Source organism: Pongo pygmaeus, chromosome 10, assembly GCF_028885625.2.
Source record: "Pongo pygmaeus isolate AG05252 chromosome 10, NHGRI_mPonPyg2-v2.0_pri, whole genome shotgun sequence".
NCBI lineage: Eukaryota > Metazoa > Chordata > Mammalia > Primates > Hominidae > Pongo > Pongo pygmaeus.
Window position 1 is genome coordinate 102,510,876 of NC_072383.2, and position 22,244 is coordinate 102,533,119.

Genomic DNA, 22,244 nt, shown 5'->3' on the forward strand with positions numbered 1-22,244 from the left:
TAGTATGATAAGGAGAGTGAGAAATGAGACAGAAAATCCAGAAAGCATACACAAGACATCAAAACCCAGGGCAGCCAAGGGCCATTTAGATTATAGGCAAACACCTTTACAGATCTCAGTACCTCCTGATGGCACCACTACAAAAACATTTAATTATAAAAGCAGTATGCAAATATATTCTCCTTTTGAATGATCAAATAATACTGAAACACCCTGAACTTCCCTTCATCAGCACCCTCCCCAATTCCTCTGTCCTCCCAAGAGATAGTGTTAACAATTTGATAGCTTTCCAGTTCTTTTTCTTCACAGAAACACATACGTGTACATGTACACACTTACAGTTAGGGGTTTTGAATTTCATAAAGTAGATCATACTATACGAGTTATACTGCAGCTAGTTTTTTCCACTTAACAATATGCCTTGGGAATCTCCTATGTCTGCTTAGACAGAGTGCCTTCTTTCTTTAACATCTGGATCATATTTCACAGTTCATTTAAATATTCTTCCATTGGTGGACATTTCAGCACTTTGAAATGTTTTCACTAATTCACATAATGCTGAAACTAGCATTGTTGTACACATATTTTGGTAATATGTACTAGAATTTTTGTAGCACAGATTCCTGGAAGAGGAAAAGGCATGTGAGTCAAATTATATATGCATACAACCTTTTGATAGATATTGCCATGTTGACCTTGCCAAATGCTTTACCAACTTAGAAAATGCACATTGTATAAATAAGGAATAAGCATGTCCATTTTCCTGCACTGGGTAATGTTGTTCTGTTTAATTTTTGGCAACCTGATGAGTGAAGAATTGTCACTGAAGTGACACATATGTTTTCATTTTTATTTTCATTTTCAACAATGCAAAAATGTTTCAATTCACATTTTCCTATTAATAACATAGAAAAATTTTATTTATTTATTTATTTTTTTTTTATTTTTTATTTTTGGAGATGCAGTCTCACTCTGTCACCCAGGCTGGAGTGCAGTGGCATAATCTCAGCTCACTGCAACCTCCACCTCCTAGGTTTAAGCCATTCTCTGGCCTCAGCCTCCCCAGTAGCTGGGATTACAGGAATGTGCTAACATGTCCAGCAAATTTTTGTATCTTTAGTAGAGACGGGGTTTTGCCATATTGGCCAGGCTGGTCTCAAATTCTTGACTTCAGGTGATCTGCCCGCCTTGGCCTCCCAAAGTATTAGGATTACAGGAGTGAGCCACCGCGCCCAGCCTTATTTATTTATTTTTAGCTGAAACAAGGTCTCACTCTGTTGCCCAGGCTGAAGTTAAGTGATGCGATCATAGCTCACAGCAGCCTCAAACTCCTGGGCTCAAGGGATCCTCCCACCTCAGCCTCCCGCTATGTATCACCACCCTCAGCTAATTTCTAAAATTTTTAGTAGAGACAGAGGTCTTGTTATGTTACCCAGGCTGGTCTCAAGCCTGATCCCAAGTCATCCTTTTTCCTTGGCCTCCCAAAGTGTTGGAAATATAGGAGTGAGCCACCTCACCCAGCCTACAACACCTTTTCATGTTTATTGGCCATTTGTATTTTTTTCCTCTGTGAATTATCTGGTTATATCCTATGCCCATTTTTTAACGATGTTTTTAAAATTTTTGTAACAATTCTATATTTTGGATAGTAATTCTTTGTCTATAATACATGTTAAAAATACTTGGTCTTAATCTATTGTATGAATAGCTTCACTTGTATTTTTCATCATTGTAAAGTTTTTAAATGTTATGCAGTCAAATCTGTCCATTTTTCTGGATGATTTCTGGGCTCAGAGAGACACTCTCCAGACCAAGATTTTACAATTATCTTTCATTTTTATAATATGTCCAAATTTTAATTTTCTGTTTATTTTTTCTTAATCCAAAAAGAAAGGAAATCTATTTAAGGAAATATAAGAAAGTAGAGGCCAGGTGTTGTGGCTCACATCTGTAATCCCAGCATTTTGGGAGGCTGAGGAGGGAGGATTGCTTGAACCCAGGATTTCAAGACCAACCTAGGCAACAAAGAGAGACTCGCTCTCCAAAAAAATTAGAAAATGAGCTGGGTGTGGTAGCATGCACCTGTAGTCTCAGCTACTTGGGAGGTGGAAAGAGAAGGATTGCTTGAGCCACGGAGGCCAAGGCTGCAGTGAGCTGTGATTGCGCCACTGCACAATCCAGTCTGAGCAACAGAGCAAGATCCTATCAGAAAGAAAGAGAGAAAGACAGAGAGAGAGAGAGAGACAGAAAGAGAGAGGGAGAGAAAGAGAGAAAGGGAGAGAAAGCAAGAAAGAAAGAAAAGAAGAAGAACAAGAAGAAGAGGGAGGGAGGGAGGGAGAGAGGGAAGGAGGGAGGGGAAGGAAACAGAAAATGCCAAAGTCTGTAAGACACAACTTACCGTATTCGAGTCAGAGTATTCCGGAGTCCCACTACATAGAACAAGATGTTGGCATCAGTGTTGCTGTAGATGCTATTGATGGCAGCCATAGTGGCACCCATCCTCCCTGCTGCAGCACAAATCACCACAGGAATCTCTTCTTCCAGTTCTTCAGGAGTCTCGGATTCATCATCTGGAAACATAAAAACTGGTGTCTTGGAACATGAAAGAATTTCACAGTAGAGCCAGTTTAATGCATCTTCCACACTCCTGGGGGAAGATGGCATAGTGTGGAAGAGACTGCTGATTGTTCTCCAATATCTAGTCATTCTGTCTTCCCTTAGAAAAGAACTTTGGAATTTTAGCTGGTACATAGCCAACCACGAAGACTATTTTACCAGACTCCCGTGCAGCTCTATATGATCAAGTTCTGACCAATGGGATGTTAGTTTAAGTAATGTGTCCCACTGCTTGGTCTACCCTTCAAAGGAATGCTCACCCACCCCCTTACCTTTCCCCTTTCCCATTGGCTGGACTGTCGATATGATGGTGGGAGTTAGAGTAGCCAGCTTAGACCACAAGATGGAAGCTACTTGTTGAGCTCACCAAAACCATAATATAGAAGGAATCTTGATCTGGATAACTGTGGAACTGATACATCAGACTTATACTTGAGAGAGGAAATAAACTTCTATTTTGTTTATGTCGCTATTGAAACCATACCCCCAAAGAGTTAAAGAAACCAATGACTAATAGAAATTCTTGAGTTTGCAGGATGATAGATTAGAAAAAAAAAATGCTGAAATGATGAAACTCTCTCTGCTTCTGAGATTATATCCCGGCTGAACATCGATGCAAAAATCCTCAAAAAAAATACTGGCAAACTGAATCCAGCAGCACATCAAAAAGGTTATTCACCATGATCAAGTGGGCTTCATCCCTGGGATGCAAGGCTGGTTCATCATACACAAATCAATAAACGTAATCCAGCATATAAGTAGAACCAAAGACAAAAACCCCATGATTATATCAATAGATGCAGAAAAGGCCTTTGACAAAATTCAACAGCCCTTCATGCTAAAAACTCTCAATAAATTAGGTATTGATGGGACGTATCTCAAAATAATAAGAGCTATTTATGACAAACCCATAGCCAATATCATACTGAATGGGCAAAAACTGGAAGCATTCCCTTTGAAAACTGGCACAAGACAGGGATGCCCTCTCTCACCACTCCTATTCAACATAATGTTGGAAATTCTGGCCAGGCCAATCAGGCAAGAGAAAGAAATAAAGGGTATTCAATTAGGAAAAGAGGAAGTCAAATTGTCCCTGTTCACAGATGACATGATTGTATATCTAGAAAACCCCATCGTCTCAGCCCAAAATCTCCTTAAGCTGATAAGCAACTTCAGCAAAGTCTCAGGATATAAAATCAATGTGCAAAAATCACAACCATTCTTATACACCAATAACAGACAAACAGAGAGCCAAATCATGAGTGAACTCCCATTCACAATTGCTTCAAAGAGAATAAAATACCTAGGAATCCAACTTACAAGGGATGTGAAGGACCTCTTCAAGGAGAACTACAAACCACTGCTCAACGAAATAAAAGAGGACACAAACAAATGGAAGAACATTCCATGCTCATGGATAGGAAGAATCAATATCATGAAAATGGCCATACTGCCCAAGGTAATTTATAGATTCAATGCCATCCCCATCAAGCTACCAATGACTTTCTTCACAGAATTGGAAAAAGATACTTTAAAGTTCATATGGAACCAAAAAAGAGCCCGCATTGCCAAGTCAATCCTAAGCCAAAAGAACAAAGCTGGAGGCATCACATTACCTGACTTCAAACTATACCACAAGGCTACAGTAACCAAAATAGCATGGTACTGGTACCAAAACAGAGATATGGACCAATGAAACAGAACAGAGACCTCAGAAATAACACCATACATCTACAACCATCTGATCTTTGACAAACCTCACGAAAACAAGAAATAGGGAAAGGATTCCCTATGTAATAAATGGTGCTGGGAAAACCGGCTAGCCATACGTAGAAAGCTGAAACTGGATCCCTTCCTTACACCTTATACAAAAATTAATTCAAGATGGATTAAAGACTGAAATGTTAGATCTAAAACCATAAAAACCCTAGAAGAAAACCTAGGCAATACCATTCAGGACATAGGCATGGGCAAGGACTTCATGACTAAAACACCAAAAGCAATGGCAACAAAAGCCAAAATTGACAAATGGGATCTAATTAAACTAAAGAGTTTCTGCACATCAAAAGAAACTACCATCACAATGAACAGGCAACCTACAGAATGGGAGAAAATTTTTGCAATCTACTCATCTGACAAAGGGCTAATATCCAGAATCTACAAAGAACTTAAACAAATTTACAAGAAAAAAACAAACAACCCCATCAAAAAGTGGGCAAAGGATATGAACAGACACTTCTCAAAAGAAGACATTTATGCAACCAACAGACACACGAAAAAATGTTCATCATCACTGGCCATCAGAGAAATGCAAATCAAAACCACAATGAGATACCATCTCACACCAGTTAGAATGGCGATCATTAAAAGGTCAGGAAACAACAGATCCTGGAGAGGATGTGGAGAAACAGGAACGCTTTTACACTGTTGGTGGAACTGTAAACTGGTTCAACCATTGTGGAAGACAGTGTAGTGATTCCTCAAGGATCTAGAACTAGAAATACCATTTGACCCAGCCATCCCATTACTAGGTATATACCCAAAGGATTATAAATCATGCTGCTTTAAAGAAACATGCACACATATGTTTAATGTGGCACTATTCACAATAGCAAAGACTTGGAACCAACCCAAATATCCATCAATGATAGACTGGATTAAGAAAATGTGGCACATATGTACCATGGAATACTATGCAGCCATAAAAAAGGATGAGTTCATGTCCTTTCTAGGGACATGGATGAAGCTGGAAACCATCATTCTCAGCAAACTATCTCAGGGACAAAAAACCAAACACTGCCTGTTCTCACTCATAGGTGGGAATTGAACAATGAGAACACTTGGACACAGGAAGGGGAACATCACACCCCAGGGCCTGTTGTGGGGTTGGGGGAAGGGGAAGGGATAGCATTAGGAGATATACCTAATGTAAATGACGAGTTAATGGGTGCAGCACACCAACATGGCACATGTATACATATGTAATAAACCTGCACGTTGTGCACATGTACCCTAGAACTTAAAGTATAACAAAATAAATAAATAAATAAATAAATAAAAGAAACTGGCTGAAATCAGTTGGAACTAATCTGGTCAACTGAAGTTTGTGCAGAACAAGCTTGCTGATGTCACAGCTTGGATTTCCGCCCTGTGTTTCAAACTAACTCCTCCCAGATTTGCACATGAGACCCATGAGGTAGCATGAAGAGATAACTGTGCAAGCCTCAGGACCTTTTAGACCTCCTCTTCTCTTCCATCAATCACCTACTAATCCCAGAATCCACCCCTGAGCCTTTTCTAATAAAATTACTGCCTTAAAGTCAGCACAGGGAGACAGATTTGAGCTGGGCTCCTGTCTCCTTGTTAGTCGATTTACAAGAAAAAGCTTTGCTTTTCTCAGAACCCGGAGTCATAGTGTTGGATTCTAGCACATCAGGCTGTGAGCCCTTTTGACCATAACACAAAATCTATTATTTTGGAGCTATCTTCCAGGAGCCAGTTGGCTAGCCTAAAATACACACACACTTAAAAACATACAAAGAACTGAAAAGCCTCATTTGTCCAACAGTCTTCAACTCTTCCCTGAATCAGAATATTTACTTTGCCTACACTGCTATAAGATACTGGTTGTGATTTTCCCTCTTCTATCCCCACTCTGGTCAAGTTCCTCAAACGTTGACAGCAAGAGGAAGGAGGTAAATGAAAGAACATGACTAATGCACAAGATAAATAATTAATTATTCTTTTGAGCAAGCCTGGCTATGCTATAAAATACCAAAGCCATAACATCATACTTTAGTACTGCAATACAACTTTCAGCCATGGAGAAGAATAATGATCCATAAGTAGAGTATCCAGTACCCACTGTAAAGTACTCATCTGATTTTTACTTAAAGTTCTCTCTCTCTCTCTCTCTCTCTCCCCTCTCTCCACCCACTCTCTCCCCCTACCCCTTCTCTTTCCAGATCCTTTTTGGAAAACCTCTATCCCTGAGGTCCAGGGTAGTTCTAGCTGATATTTCATTCAATAAGCATTTCTTGAAACTAACTACCAGGTACTGTGTTTTGTGTAATTTAAGACACATTGAATGGCCTCCTCTTTCTCCTTCTACATCTTTTCTACCAGCTTGCTACTGCATCTGAAATTTCCACCACTAGAATAATTTTGTTTTCACAATATATTTACTGACATGAGAGAATGTTCATAAAACACTGTTAAGGAGGAAAAGAATACAAAATTCTCTCTAGTATTTGATCACAATTTGATACATACATATTTGCAAATGGACTTATGTCTATTTATGGAATTAGGAGTGATTTTTATTTTACTTGTATTTCTTATACTTCCCAAACTGACTAAAGTAACCTTGATATGGTATGGCTCTGTGTCCTCACCAAAATCTCATCATGAATTGTACTCCCATAATTCCCACATGTTGTGGGAGGGACTCAGTGGGAGATAATCTGAATCATGGGGGTGGTTTTCCCCATGCTGTTCTCATGATAGTGAATAAGTCTCATGAGATCTGACAGTTTTATCAGGGGTTTCTTCTTTTGCATCTCTCACTTTCTCTTGCTGCTGCCATGTAAGAAGGGCCTTTCGCCTCCCGCCATGATTCTGAGGCTTCTCCAGCCATGTGGAACTGTAAGTCCAATTAAAACTCTTTTTCTTCCCAGTCTCAGGTATGTCTTTATCAGTGACATGAAAACGGACTAATACAGTAAATTGGTACCAGTAGAGTGGGACGTTGTTGAAAAGATACCAACAAATATGGAAGCAATTTTGGAACTGGGTGACAAACAGAGGTTGGAACAGTTTGGAGGGGTCAGAAGAAGACAGGAAAATGTAGGAAAGCTTGGAACTTCCTAGAGACTTGTTGAATGGCTTTGACCAAAAGCCAGCTAGAGACACGGACAATAAGGTCCAGGGTGAGGTGGTCTCAGATGTAGATAAGGAACTTGTTGGGAACTGGAACAAAGGTGACTTTTGTTATGTTTTAGCAAAAAGACCAGGGGCATTTTGCCCCTGCTCTAGGGATGTGTGGAACTTTGAACTTGAGAGAGATAATTTAGGATATCTGGCAGAAGAAATTTCTAAGCAGCAAAGCATTCAAGAGGTGGCTTGGGTGCTGTTAAAGGCATTCAGTTTTATAAGGGAAGCAGAGCATAAAAGTTCAGAAAATTTACAGCCTGACAATGTGATAGAAAAAAAAATAACATTTTCTAAGGAGAAATTCAAGCTGGCTACAGAAATTTGCATAAATAACAAGGAGCCAAACGTTAATCCCCAAGACAATGGGGGAAAATGTCTCCAGGGCATGTCAGAGGGCTTCACAGCTGCCCCTGCCATCACAGGCCCGGAGGCCTAGGAGAAAATGGTTTTGTGGTCTAGGCCCAGGGTCCTGTGCTGTATGCAGCCTAGGGATGTGGTGCCCTGTGTCCCAGCCACTCCAGCCATGGCTGAAAGGGGCCAACATAGGGCTTGCACTGTGGCTTCAGAGGGTGCAAGCCCCAAGCCTTGGCAGCTTCCACGTGGTGTTGAGCCTGTGAGTGCACAGAAGTAAAAAATTGGGGTTTGGGAATCTCCACCTACACTTCAGAAGATGTACGGAAATGCCTGGATGCCCAGGCAGAAGTTTGCCGCAGGGGCGGGGGCCTCATGGAGAACCTCTGCTAGGGCAGTGCAGAAGGGAAATGTGGGGTCAGAGCCCCCACACAGAGTCCCTACTGGGGCACTGCCTAGTGGAGCTGTGAGAAGAGGGCCACCGTGCTCCAGACCCCAGAATGGTAGATCCACTGACAGCTTGCACCGTCGCTGGAAAAGCTACAGACACTCAATGCCAGCCCATGAAAGCAGCTGGGAGGGAGGCAAACCCCTCCCTGCAAAGCCACAGGGTAGAGCTGCCCTAAGACCATGGGAACCCACCTCTTACATCAGCATGACCTGGATGTGAGACCTGGAGTCAAAGGAGATCATTCTGGAGCTTTAAAATTTGACTGCCCCGCTGGATTTTGGACAAGCATGGGGCCTGTAACCCCTTTGTTTTGGCCAATTTCTCCCATTTGGAATGGCTGTATTTACCAAATACCTGTACTCCCACTGTATCTAGGAAGAGGAAGTAACCAGCTTGCTTTTGATTTTGCAGACTCATAGGCAGAAGGAACTTGCCTTGTTTCAGATGAGACTTTAGATTGTGGAGTTTTGAGTTAATGTTGAAATGAGTTAAGACTTTGGGGGACTGTTGAGAAGGCATGATTGGTTTTGAAATGTGAGGACATGAGATTTGGAGGGACCAGGCGCAGAATGTTATGGTTTGGCTCTGTGTCCCCACCCAAATCTCATCTTGAATTGTACTCCCATATTTCCCATATGTTGTGGGAGGGACCCAGTGGGAGATAATGTGAATCATGGGGATGGTTTCTCCCATACTGTTCTCATGGTAGTGAATAAGTCTTATGAGATCTGATGGTTTTATTAGGGATTCCACTCTTGTATCTCTCATTTTCTTTTGCCGCTGCCATGTAAGAGGTGCCTTTCACCTCCCACATGATTCTGAGGCCTCCCCAGCCATGTGGAACTGTAAGTCCAATTAAACCTCTTTTTTTCCCCAGTCTTAGGTATGTCTTTATCAGCAGCATGAAAACAGACTAATACAAACCATGAGTTATTTTTATAAACAAACCAAAAAAAAAAAGCTTCTTAAGGATTATTCCTTTTGGACTAAGTTGTAATCTTATGGAGGTATCATGTGATATGTTACCTGCTGGCTGTGAAGTGATCTGCCAAAAATGAGAATTTGACTATGTTTCTTCGTTGCTGAAAGTTCCTCATTGGTTCCTAAAAGGTAAAGCCACATTTCTTTGCCTGGCACACAAGACCTCTCATGATCCAGCCCCTGCTCACTTCTCCAGCCTCACCTCCTTCTATTTTAGCAACACCAAACTCCTCATGGTTCCCTGAACACTACTCTTATCTCATTGCCTTTGCACATGATGTTCCCAATGCCTGGAATGCTTTCGATATCCTTTTCTGCATGGCTAACCCTTACGTATTCATTCCAAATGCAGTACTGACATCAGATCCTCTGGGAAGCCTTTAACAGCTCCCTACACAAATTAACACGCACCTTCTCTATGCTGTGCTCTTGCCTGTGGTTGAATTTATTAATTGCGTTGAAATTTATTTGGTTGCATGTCTTCCCTCTTTCTCCTATTACACTAGGAGCTCTGTGAGGGCAGGCATTTTGTTCATCTCTGTATCCTCTGCAGCTGTCGCAGTGCCTGGCACACAGTAGATTTTCAATACAATCTGAATAGATGGGTGAATATTAGATATCTCTATTTGAGCACTTGCCACAATGCACTGGAAGAATCTATTTATGTGTCTGTCTCCTCCACTAGACTGTAAGCTCATTATATTATCCCCACTGAGTCTGGCACTTTGGAAGTGCTTAATGAAAGTTTGCTGGAATGAACTAAATGGAATTGATGAATGAGTCTCAGAAAACAGGGCCCTTGAGGAGTAAGACGGAAGGGTAAAAAAGCTGGGGCTGTGCCTGGCTGCCAGACTCAGGCGGAGGCCTTAAGCAGACTGTGGGAAGCACAAGGTAAAAGGAAAGTGTCCTCATAAAAGAGGGGACACTCCAGAAAAAGGTCAAACATTGAGTGTCCAGCTCTGCTGCCAACAAATGACACTGCCACACTCCTTAGGGGCCTCTGCCAGGTAGAGATACTGAGTACTAACCTAAGCCAAAAATACTGCTCTCTGCCGAAAAGTTTCCCCTGGACAGAATGAAGGACAAACGCACACTGGAGAAATGTGGCGGAAAGGCTTATCAACTGTACCTTCTTCATCGATGCTCCATCCTTGCAGTTTCTTTAGGAATTATCTGCTCCATTATTTAGATTCATTGTACCAACTGGTGCCTGAGCCAAAGCATTAAAAGGTTGGCTATGGGAAACTATTTGGTGCCTAACAAAAATAGTAAATATCACAATGCTGGCAGAATGGAATAGAAATGATACTGCCTTCGTCCATTCCATAAGCAGCTCTGATCAAGCCATGCCTATTCCTAGAAGAAAGGAAATGTCTGCTTTCCTAATGCCATGACTCAGAATTCCATTTCAAATAAGGATTGTTTTAGCTAAGTGTATCAGCTTACCTCTCCCCAAGTGGGACAGCTGTGAGTGACCAGCACACTAATCACAAGAGAAGTATCGGGAGATTACATGGAGTGTCACAATGGGGATATTACAGAGAATACCGCCATGTTTTACTTGAATGTAGGACTTCACAGGGCCTCTGGATATTAACTTAGAACACTAGTTCTTTGAATTAATATTTTTCAAATTATAAAAAATAATACATAATTATTGAAAAAAGTTCAGCCCAAACAGAAGAGTATTTGGTAAATTGTGACTGTTTTCTGCAGATCTCTCACTCCCACTCCAAAAGTAGACCTCTGCTTTATAACAATATATAACACAACCAGTGTGGTGTGTGCCCCTTAAACCCTTCTTAATGGTAATACTAAAGAATATAAACCTGGGCCAGGCGCGGTGGCTCACACCTGTAATCCCAGCACTTTGGGACGCTAAGGTGGGCAGATCATCTGAGGTCGGGCATTTGAGACCAGCCTCACCAACATGGAGAAACCCCATCTCTCCTAAAAATACAAAATTAGCCGGGCATGGTGGCGCATGCCTGTAATCCCAGCCACTCGGGAGGCTGAGGCAGGAAAATCGCTTGAACACAGAGGCGGAGGTAGTGGTGAGCTGAGATGGCACCATTGCACTCCAGCCTGGACAACAAGAGCGAAACTCTGTCTCAAAAAAAAAAAAAAATATATATATATATATATAGCTTAAACACTTATTATTTAAAAACCAAAATGGAATCATACTTTTCAGTCTCTTCTGCAACTTGCTTTTCCCATTTAACATACCACAAGCATTCTTCCATGCCAATGCTACATTCGTTTGAATGGTATTTTACAACACTGATTTTAAAAAATTTTGACACTGAATGGTTAAACGTGATAATGGATCCATTCATGTGGTCCAAATGCTTTGTTTCTCAGTATAGGTCTGATTAGTCAGTCAGGATGTGCATTTCTTTAGAGCTGTTTTAACAGCTGTTTTAAAACCTACCCACTTATTTCCCTGAAGAAGGGAGTCTGTGGTGGGATTAGCTGAGCGAATGTGTTGGTTTATGAGCAGAGATTGAAGCATGAAGAGTGGAGTCAGTTCAGATGACATTTGTCTTTACGTGACTTCCTTCTCTCTCTCTCTCTCTTTTAGAACAGTTTATTGAGGTGTAGATACTGCTATGGACTGAATTGTGTCCCCCAGAGTCCATTTGTTAACATCTTAGCTCCCAGCATCTCAGGATGTCAGTGCACTTGATTGCCTTTAAAGAGACAATTAAGTTAAAATGAAGCCATTTGGTAGGCCTTATCCCAGTAAGACTGGTATCCTAATAAGAGGAGGAAAAGAGGAGAATCACACAGAGGGTCACAACCAGGAATGCAGCACAGAGAAAAGGCCACGTGAGGACACAGCAAGAAAGCGGCCGTCTGCATGCCAAGGAGAGAGGCCTCAGGAGAAACCAAACCTGCTCGCACCGTGATCCTGGACTTCCAGCCTCCAGAACCAGAGAAAATACATTTCTATGGTCTAGCCACCTAGTCTGTCCTATTTTGTTATGGCAGCCCAAGCAAACGAATACAGATTTTTTAAAATTTACCCATTGTAAGCGTACAGTACAATGATGTTTAGTAAATTTATAGAATTGCACAACCATTACCACGATCCAATTTTAGAAAGTTCCATTGAGCTGCCTGGTCTGCAGTCAGTCCATTCCCACTCCCAGCTCTAGGCAACCACTGATCTGCTCTGTGTCTCCATTGATTTTCCTTTTCTAGAAATTTCATATAGATGGAATCATACAATATATGGTCTTTCAGGTCTGACTTCTTTTATTTAGCACAGTTTTTTTTTTTCAGGTTCATCCATATTGCAGCTTGTATCAGTCATTTGTTCCTTTTTACTGTTGAAAAGTATTTCATTGTGTGGGATAAATTACATTTTTTGTATCCTTCACGAGTTGATGTACGTGTGAATTGTTTCCAGTTTGGGGCTACTATGAATTATACCCTAAGAACATTTGTATATATGTCTTTGGTGAAAATCATTCTCTTTGCAGATTCTATGTTCATTTAGATCAGATTATACATGTTTTTAATTATTTTTAAATGAATTTTTAAATTACAAAATATAATCAGAAAGAAATGTCAGCTTCCTGGGAATAGGGATGTTGTTTTGTTCACTGTTGTGTTTCCAGTTCCTAAGTGTCTGACTGAAAAAAAAAAAACTGTGGAATAAATGTATGTAACACACCAAATAACTGTATTCAGAGTCTCACTCTGTCATCCAAGCTGGAGTGCAGTGGCACTATCAGGGGTCACTGCTGCTTAACCCTCCTAGGTTCAAGTGATCCTCTCATTCCAGCCTCCCAAGTAGCTGGGACTATAGGCATGCCCCACCATGCCCAGGTAATTTTTTGTGTGCATGCAGATGGGGTCTTGCTTTGTTGCCTAGGCTGGGCTGGTCTCAAACACCTGGACTCAAGTGATCCTCCCGCCTCAGCCTCCCAAAGTGCTGGATTACAAGTATGAGCCACCATCGCCAGCCCATAAGTGTATATTTGCCTGATTTATATAAAAAGTAAATTAGCTGGGCATGGAGCTCATGCCTGTAATCTCAGCACTTTGGGAGGCCAAGGTAGGAGGACAGCTTGAGCCCAGGAGTTCAAGATGAACCTGTGCAGCATGGCAAAACCCATCTCTACAAAAAATTAGCTGGGTGTGGTGGCAAACACCTGTAGTTCCAACTTCTTGGGGTGCTGAGGCCGGAGGATTGCTTGAGCCCTGGAGGTTGAGGCTGCAGGGAGCTGCTATTGTGCCACTGTACTCGAGCTGGAGCAACAGAGTGAGATTCTGTCTCAAAAAAAAGTAAATTAATTAAAATGTAATAAACAGTGCTTCCTGATTTTTATGGAGGTTGACTTTGCATGTGCATTGGAGTTGTGAAGGTGCCATCTCAGGCAATTCACCCCCGAGGAGGGAAACACGGTTCTCAGTGCAGCTGGGAGAGACCACAGGGCCAATGAAGGGCCATTTTCAAGTTGAGAGTTATGAGGCTGACTTGCACTGATGGGAATGAACCAGCAGGGAGAGGAGAGAGAGGGCGGTTTCCATAAGCAAAGTCATTGAGAAGCTCCAAAGAGATGGGGTGTGGAGCAGTGCACTCACCCTGTGGTCCAAGAACTTACAGCATCAGCCTCAACCAGGAGCTTATTGGAAATGCAAGTCTTGAGGCCTCACCCCATACCTACTGATCCTACACCTCACGGGTGGGCCCAGTGCTGTGTTTTAACAAGCTCTCCATGTGACTCTCACACATGCTAAAGTTTGAATAGCACCGACCATCCTAGGGAACGACTGAAAAGGTGGTCTAGGGCAGATATTCTACTAGCAGGTCCTTGGGAATTGACCAAACTGTCACTTGTCCCTGAATCCAGCTATTGAAAGGACCTAGAGGAACACATTCAAACCACATTCCTGGGTATCCCAACTCAATGAATTCCATGTGTGCTCACCTGCGTCATTCTTGGGCACAGTCCCCTTATGAACTTTCTTATACAGAATCACACAGAGGGTCATGATCAGAAGGAACAGCAGCACCTGATTAACTGAAATAGAAATGGAAACACGTTAACATTGAACCTACGAACCTGAAATCACGTGACAAAGTTTAGAATGGTAGTGTGAGTAGATGCCTTCCATGACACAGAGGAGTGGTGTCTGAGACCTTTCTATAAGCAGAGAGCATATAGAGTAAAGAATTAACCTGGCCAGGTGTGGTAGCTCATGCCTGTAATCCCAGTGCTTTGGGAGGCCGAGGCAGGTGGATCACCTGAGCTCAGGAGATTCGAGACTAGCCTGGGCAACAGAGTGAGACCCTGTCTCAACAACAACAACAAAAACACACACACAAACACACCAAAAATAAAATTAGCTGGGCATGGTGGCATGCACCTGTAGTCCCAGCTACTAAGGAGGCTGAGATAGGAGGATGGCTTGAGCCTGGGAGGTGGAGGCTGCAGTGAGCCAAAATTACTCCAGCCTGGGGGACAGAGCCAGACCCTGTCTCAAATACAAAAACAAACAAACAGAAAGAATTAACCTGGAACACTATTGTTGCTCAGGGGTCTTGCATCTTTACTGAATTTGTATATCAGTTCTAATAGTTTTTTGCTGGAGTCTAGAATTTTCCAAATATAAGATTATATTGGCCAGGTGTAGTGGCTCACACCTGTAATCCCAGCACTTTGGGAGGCTGAGGTGGGCAGATCACATGAGGCCAGGAGTTCAAGGCCAGCCTGGGCAATATGGTGAAACCCTATCTCTACTAAATTATACAAAAATTAGCTGGGCGTGATGGTGCATGCCTGTAATCCCAGCTATTTGGGAGGCTGAGGCATGAGAATTGCTTGAACCTGGGAGGCAGAGGTTGCAGTGAGCCAAGATCACACCATTGGGCAATAGAGCAAGACCTTCCTTCCAAAACAAAACAAAACAAAAACGTATCCTCTGCAAACAAGGATAATCTGAGTTCCTCCTTTCCAATCTGGATGCCCTTTATTTCTTTTGCTTGTCTGATTGCTCTAGCTAGGGCTTCCACTACTATGTTGAATAACAATGGTGAAATGCAGCCATCCTTGTCGTGTTCCAGATGTAAGAGGAAAGGCTTTCAGTTTTTCCCCATTTAGTATGATACTAGCTGTGGGTCTGCGGTATGTGGCTTTTATTTTGTTGAATTTATGTGATTCTTCTTATGAGCCAGTAGTAATTATAAATACATGTTCTTAGCCATTATGACACAGTTGCTTCTCAGTTAATTCAACCCTTGGTCAAGGATGATGTGCAGGCAGGGTGCGGTGGCTCACGCCTGTAATCCCAGCACTTTGGGAGGCCAAGGCAGGTGGATCACTGGAGGCCAGGAGTTTGAGACCAGCCTGGCCAACATGGCAAAACCCCATCTCTACTAAAAATACAAAAATTAGCCGGGTGTTGCCCATGCCTGTACTCCCAGCTATTCAGGAGGTTGAGGCATGAGAATCACTTGAACCTGGGAGGCGGAGGTTGCAGTGAGCCGAGATCTCGCCACTGCACTCCAGTCTGGGTGACAAAGGGAGACTGTCAAAAAAGAAAGAAGGAAGGAAGGAAGGAAGGAAAGAAAGAAAGGAAGGAAGGAAGGAAGGAAGGAAAGAAAGAAAGAAAGAAAGAAAGAAAGAAAGAAAGAAAGAAAGAAAAGAAAGAAAGGAAGGAAGGAGGGAAGAAAGAAAAGAAAAGAAAGAAAGGAAAGAAAGAAAGAAAGAAAAGAAAGAAAGAAAGGAAGGAAGAAAGAAAGAAAAGAAAAGAAAGAAAGGAAAGAAAGAAGGAAAATTCTTGCCCTGGATAAACAGAAGACCCCAATGCCTCCAAGCCTCCATGTCTGTTTGTTCCAGTGATGTTGGCCCTTGGGATCTGCTGAGAAGCAGAGTAGTGTAAAACAGTGTTTTCTTGAGTATGGAACATATAGCACTGGTTGTGCATGAAATGACTGAGGAAGTTCATGTTCATAGCATTAATATTTAATCACCATATGAGAAAGTCAGTCTTTCTGATTTTATGTGCAGGAACGCAACAAAAGCTACCCAGAGTTGAATCACATTCTTCTAATTGTATATGTGTTTGAAGCCACCTTTTTTTTTATGATAGGAGATCATTCTGTTTTCATTTACAGTAAGGATAAAAACTTTCTATTATGAAGTACACTTATAAATTTTTTAAATTAGTCAAAGAAAACAAAATTGGTTTTGAGATGGAGTTTCACTCTTGTTGCCCAGGCTGGAGTGCAATGGCACAGTCTTGGCTCACTGCAACCTCCACCTCCTGGGTTCAAGCGATTCTCCTGCCTCAGCCTCCCGAGTAGCTGGGATTACAGGCCCCCACCACCATGCCTGGCTAATTTTTGTATTTTTAGTAGAGACAGGGTTTCACCACGTTGGCCAGGCTGATCTCGAACTTCTGACCACAGGTGATCCGCCCACCTCAGTCTCCCAAAGTGCTGAAATTACAGGCATGAGCCACTGTGCCTGGCCTAAAGAAAATATTAAGTAATGTTTAAGACAGAAGCCACTGTGCCTGGCCTAAAGAAAATATTAAGTAACGTTTAAGACAGAAGGAACACAGCTGATGAAAAATTGAGAAGATGGCATGTTGGCATGTGTAGTGCACACCTACCTAAAATTTGGGAAAAGTTGGTAGAAGGGAAGAGGGTGTGAATTTGAAGTCAGACTCAAATCTCCTTTCTACCACCTCCTAGCTGTATGGCAAAGGGGTATCTTAACCTCTCGGAGCTTGGTGTACTTTTCTGCTGAATGAAGATTGTAATAATAAGCATTACCTCGCACTACTGTTTTGAGAGTTAACCAAGGCAATGCAGGCCCAATAAAGACTTTACAAATGGTTATGCATCGTTGTTATTATTATTTTATCTTTTTTTTTTTTTTTTTTTTGAGACAGGGTCTCACCTCAGTTACCCTGGCTGGAGTGCAGCAGTGTGATCTCAGCTCACTGTAACCCCAACCTTCCAGGCTCAGGTGATTCTCCTATCTCAGCCTCCCAAGTAGCTGGGACTATAGACACATATCACCACATCTGGCTAATTTTTTGTATTTTTTAGTAGAGACGGGGTTTCACCATGTTGCTAAGGCTGATCTCGAACTCCTGGACTCAAGCAATCCACCTGCCTCAGCCTCCCAAAGTGCTGGGAATACAGGCATGAGCCACCGCACCTGGCCTGTATTATTTTTTATTATTTTTATGCATCAAGAGACTTAATCTACTGACTTCATATGCATCTATTTTTTGGCCTCTATGCCTTTGTCTTCCCATTTGTAAAAGAGTCTCCGTGGATGCCCTCCAAAGCTACATCCTGAGGCTGTGATTCTATTTTGCTGACACCCAGTTCCTCCCTGCCTTAATGGATTATCAGATTCAGCCAGGGACAATCAGATACTAGACTCAGTTTAAAACAAAACTATAGAGAAGCAGAAAATGGACAGAAAATGGACAAAATTCTACAGTTTATCAACAGGACCGATTAATATTCACCTGCCATGGCCAGGCGCGGTGCCTCACACCTGTAATCCCAGCACTTTGGGAGGCTGAGGTGGGTACATCACTTGAGGTCGGGAGTTCAAGACCAGCCTGGCTAACATGGTGAAAACCCATCTCTACTAAAAATACAAAAATTACCCAGGCAACTATGTCTCATGCAATATTTGGGACATACTTATACTAAAAAATTATTTGTTGTTTATCTGAAGTTCAAATTTAACTGGTTGTCCTGTTCTGCGTCTTTGTTTGCTGAATCTGGCAACTCTACCCTGAGGGTCACAGAATTAGGTTACTATGTTTCTCCTCAAATTCACAAACTACTGGATCTAAAATCAGAGGCAAATCCAGATTCTGATGGGTCTGAAGATTTGAGATGACTCTTTAAGACTAAGAATGCAAAATTACAAATTACAAATGCTAACTTAGCTATGAACATGAATATTTATTCCAAACGAGAAAATGCATTCTTTTTGCAAGTTTTATAGAAATATATGATCCCTGTTGTAAGTTCACTTCCACTTCTTCTTCTTCTTCTTCTTTTTTTTTTTTTTGAGACGGGCTCTCACTCTGTCTCCCAGGCTGGCATGCAGTGGTGCAATCTCAGCTCACTGCAGCCTCTGCCTCCCAGGCTCAAGTGATCCTCCTGCCTCAGCCTCCCGAGTAGCTGAGACTACAGGTGTCTGCCACCACACCTGGCTAATTTTTGTATTTTTTGTAGAGATGGGGTCTCTCCATGTTACCCAGGCTGGTCTCGAACTCCTGAGCTCAACTGACCCGCCCACCTCAGCCTCCCAAAGTGCTAGGATTACAGGCGTGAGCCAGTGCGCCCAGCCGATAAGTCCACTTCTGACTAAAATACTGAACAACTCTCCATGGGAATCATCCGGAAATGATGATGCCAAAAAGTGCCTGCAGGAAAACTATCCATGAAAATCAAAGACAATCCAAGAAAGAAGAAAAAAGCCAAGCCCCAGCCTCAAAACCATCCTCCCAAATATCTGTTTTTAAATCATTATTTTCAAAAGTTGTAATCTTACTTTTCCGTAACAGAGCCATGTGTATTCACGCGGATAAGAACCGTAACCTGTGGATTAAAGAAAAAAAAAATCTGTTTAAAAGAGAATCAACTTAAAGTTCATCAACAAGTGTTAAGGACTACGCCTTCTCTGAAAGACTGATATATCGTGAAGTGTGTGATCATTTTTTACTGCTCCAAATCTAAAATTTTGGAAACAAAATAAATACTGGCTCATGTCTTCAAAAGTGATGCCTCTGGTTGAACAAACCTTACTAAGGGTCCTCAAAAGCTAATCGTTTGTCTTCAGAAGTTCTTTCTTTCTTTTTTTTTTTTTTTTTTTTTGGTGACAGAGTCTCGCTCCGTCACCCAGGCTGGAATGCAGTGGTGCGATCTTGGCTCACTGCAACCTCCGCCTCCCAGGTTCAAGCAATCCTCTTTCCTCAGCCTCCCAAGTAGCTGGAACTACAGGCATGCACCACCACGCTCGGCTAATTTTTTTTATTTTTACTAGAGATGGGGTTTTGCCATGTTGCCCAGGCTGGTCTCGAACTCCTAGCCTCAAGCAATCCATCCACCTTGGCCTCCCAACGTGCTGGGATTACAGATGTGAGCCACAGTGCCCGGCCCAGAATTTTTTTAACCTCTTGTAAAAAGAGCTCTGTTAGCCTTCTGGGTCAGCAGAGCAGATGGCAGTAACTGGAAGTATCACACTAGATCTCCTTGATCTAAAATATCAACCCTATGCCATCTTTCTACTATCATGACTTCATTCCTTGATAAGGAAGATTTTACATCTTCAAGAATCCCTTGGAGGGGCATGCATTATACTCAATTCAATCATTCATTCAGTATTTACATATTGAGATCCTACTAAAAGCCCAGCACTGTGCCACTTCCCAGTGATGTACCGACAAACAGTACTGGTCCCTATCCTCCTGGAGCTTTTGGTCCAGTGGGGGAAACAGATATTAAAATGTGACACATAAAAGTATTAGATTACGGTAAGTGCTATGAAGGAAGCAAAGGAGATGTTGGGATAAAGACGAACAGGGGTAGGGAGTGCATCAGGAAGAGAAATCAGGAAAAACTTCATTGAGGAGATGGCATTGGAGGGAAAGAAAAGCAAGAGCCAGTCAAGGGCAGAACTTGCAGAGGAGCATCCCAGGCAGAGGGAAAAGCAAGTGCAAAGGCCCTGGGGCTGGAAAGAGCTCTAAGTATTCTAGGAACTGCAAGAAGCTCAAAGTGGCTGGATCACAGTGGACCAAAGGAGAGACTGGATGGAAGAGGCCAGAGAGGTACCAAGGGGCCAGGATACTACTGTGCCTGAAGAGAAGTTTGGATTTTATTTTAAGTGCATTAAACCCCCTCCATCAGTGTTTAACTTTGTTAAAGCCCTAAAGCACTGTTTTTCAAACATTCCCAAGGGAATTCTGATGGTAAAGGAGAGTGAATACTCAATGTTGCCCACAATGAGCTCAAAGTATCTTTCACGTTTTTGTTTTACCTTCAAATTCATGGGAACTGTGCAAGAATGTAGTGGAAAGGAATCACTCCTTTAACTGCTGGCAGAGTTCCCCACTCAGGGAGAAAGCTATCTGTTATGAAAGCAAGGTCTTCTGTGCCTAGGTGGGATGGCCAGGTGAGAGCAGGGAAAAGCTAACCTGGTCTGAATAAGGGATGAACCAGAATCCTAAGGTTCAGCCACAGCCCAAGAAAAAATATTATTAGAGGAAAAGGAAAAGTCCAAGTCACTTACCCTGGAGAACTTCCTTTCCTGTGGTAGGCCCAGGGACTATTCAAGAACAAATGTCCAATACTCAGCTCACAATCTTCTTTCACGCTCTGCACCTTCTAACCTCAGCCCACCTCCACGCTGCTCTTCCCACAGGACCTAAAATGATATTTTGAGTGTTTTACTGGGTGTGGTGGCTCACTTTTGGAGGCCGGGGTGGGCAGATGCTTGAGCCCAGGAGTTGGAGACAAGCCTGGGCAACATAATAAGACCCCCCTGCAACAATCTCTACAAAAAAATACAAAAATTAGCAGGCATCGTGGTGCATGCCTGTAGTCCCAGCTACTCAGGAAGTTGAGGCAGGAGGATCACTTGAGCCCAGGAGGTTGAGGCTGCAGTGAGCCATGGCTGCTGCACTCCAGCTGGGAGACACAGCAAAACTCTGTTTTAAAAAAGAAAAAGAAAGAAGAGAGAGAAGAAAGAAAAGAAAAGAAAGAGAGAAAGGAAGGAAGGAAGGAGAAGGAGAAGGAGAAGAAGAAGAAGAGGAAGAGGAAGAAGAGAAAGAAAGAAAGGAAAGAAGGAGAAGGAAAAGGAGAAAGAAAGAAGAAAGAAAGAAAGAAAGAAAGAAAAAGAAAGAAAGAAAGAAAGAAAGAAAGAAAGAAAGAAAGAAAGAAAGAAAGAGAAAAGAAAAACAGAAAAACTACTCCTTTCAGAAGAGCTGCCAGATTTGTCGTGTGTCTTTTTGTAGCCTCAAGCTCACAGCAATAATATTCCAGGGGATGGTCACTGTGGGATGAGAAAGTTTATCTCATCCCACAGTAGGATGTTTATCTGGTCCCAGATAAACATCAGGAGAGGGCAGGCTTTCAGAGTAACTGCAAGGAGAAGGGAACACAAATGGAAAGAAAGAGACCCCTGGAAGAAAGGCTGGAGGACTGTCAGGGACAGATTTGGGACGAGATACGCCTGTTTCACATTGTTATACACGATTAAAGTAATTAAAACACCCACCTCTACCCAACTTCATGTAACCCAATATTAAAAGGCCTTTTTGTCTCTGTGTTAAAGATTACAGAAAATATAGGGGTCAGCTGGCAGAAAAAGGGAGATTTTTTTCGGTTGATAGTCTTACAGGACTTATATTGAACATATTTAATAACTCATATGGCCCTTGGCACTGATCAATCAAAATGGGTAGCAGATATAAATGGCTGGCACAGCCCCACAGGAGTGTTCTGACTAATAAATAGCAGCTTTGGCATCTACAGAATGTCAAATCATACTAATGTATTATCTATTCATACATATAAATAAGCACAGGAGATTCCACACACACACATACACACACATGCACACACACACACAATGCATTATATTTTGCTAAGCAGCAAGAACTATAACTGTCACATCATCAATCATTCTCATGTTCTATCAGGCCAACTTTTTACATAAAGTCCTTTGCATAAGAAAAATGCAGGGCAGATTCTAAGAGGCATATTAACTAGATGTATTCCAAGAACAACTTCTTTTTAACAAAAGAGACCAGCTGCTGCTTCAGAGCATAAAGAATTGGCCTGTGAGAACTATTTTTTGCCAAGGTATTTGATACATGTTGACAAGCAAATTTTTTTCCGGTCTTCTGGATTTACACA

At 42.1% G+C, this 22,244-nt stretch overlaps 1 protein-coding gene across 3 annotated transcripts in view; it reads right to left on the bottom strand.

Annotated features, from left to right (window-relative positions):
- Nucleotides 1-22,244, bottom strand: part of GLT8D2 (glycosyltransferase 8 domain containing 2) — a 73,757-nt gene that overhangs the window by 12,120 nt on the left and 39,393 nt on the right. For all 3 annotated transcript variants that reach the window (XM_054444173.2, XM_063646643.1, XM_063646644.1), the window contains 4 exons: nucleotides 20,617-20,751; nucleotides 18,880-18,926; nucleotides 14,275-14,367; nucleotides 2,399-2,570 (listed from right to left, as the gene is read on the bottom strand). In XM_054444173.2, coding sequence (XP_054300148.1) covers nucleotides 2,399-2,570; nucleotides 14,275-14,367; nucleotides 18,880-18,898 — 284 coding nt within the window. In that variant the 5' untranslated portion in view covers nucleotides 18,899-18,926; nucleotides 20,617-20,751. The remainder of the gene's footprint in view (nucleotides 1-2,398; nucleotides 2,571-14,274; nucleotides 14,368-18,879; nucleotides 18,927-20,616; nucleotides 20,752-22,244) is intronic.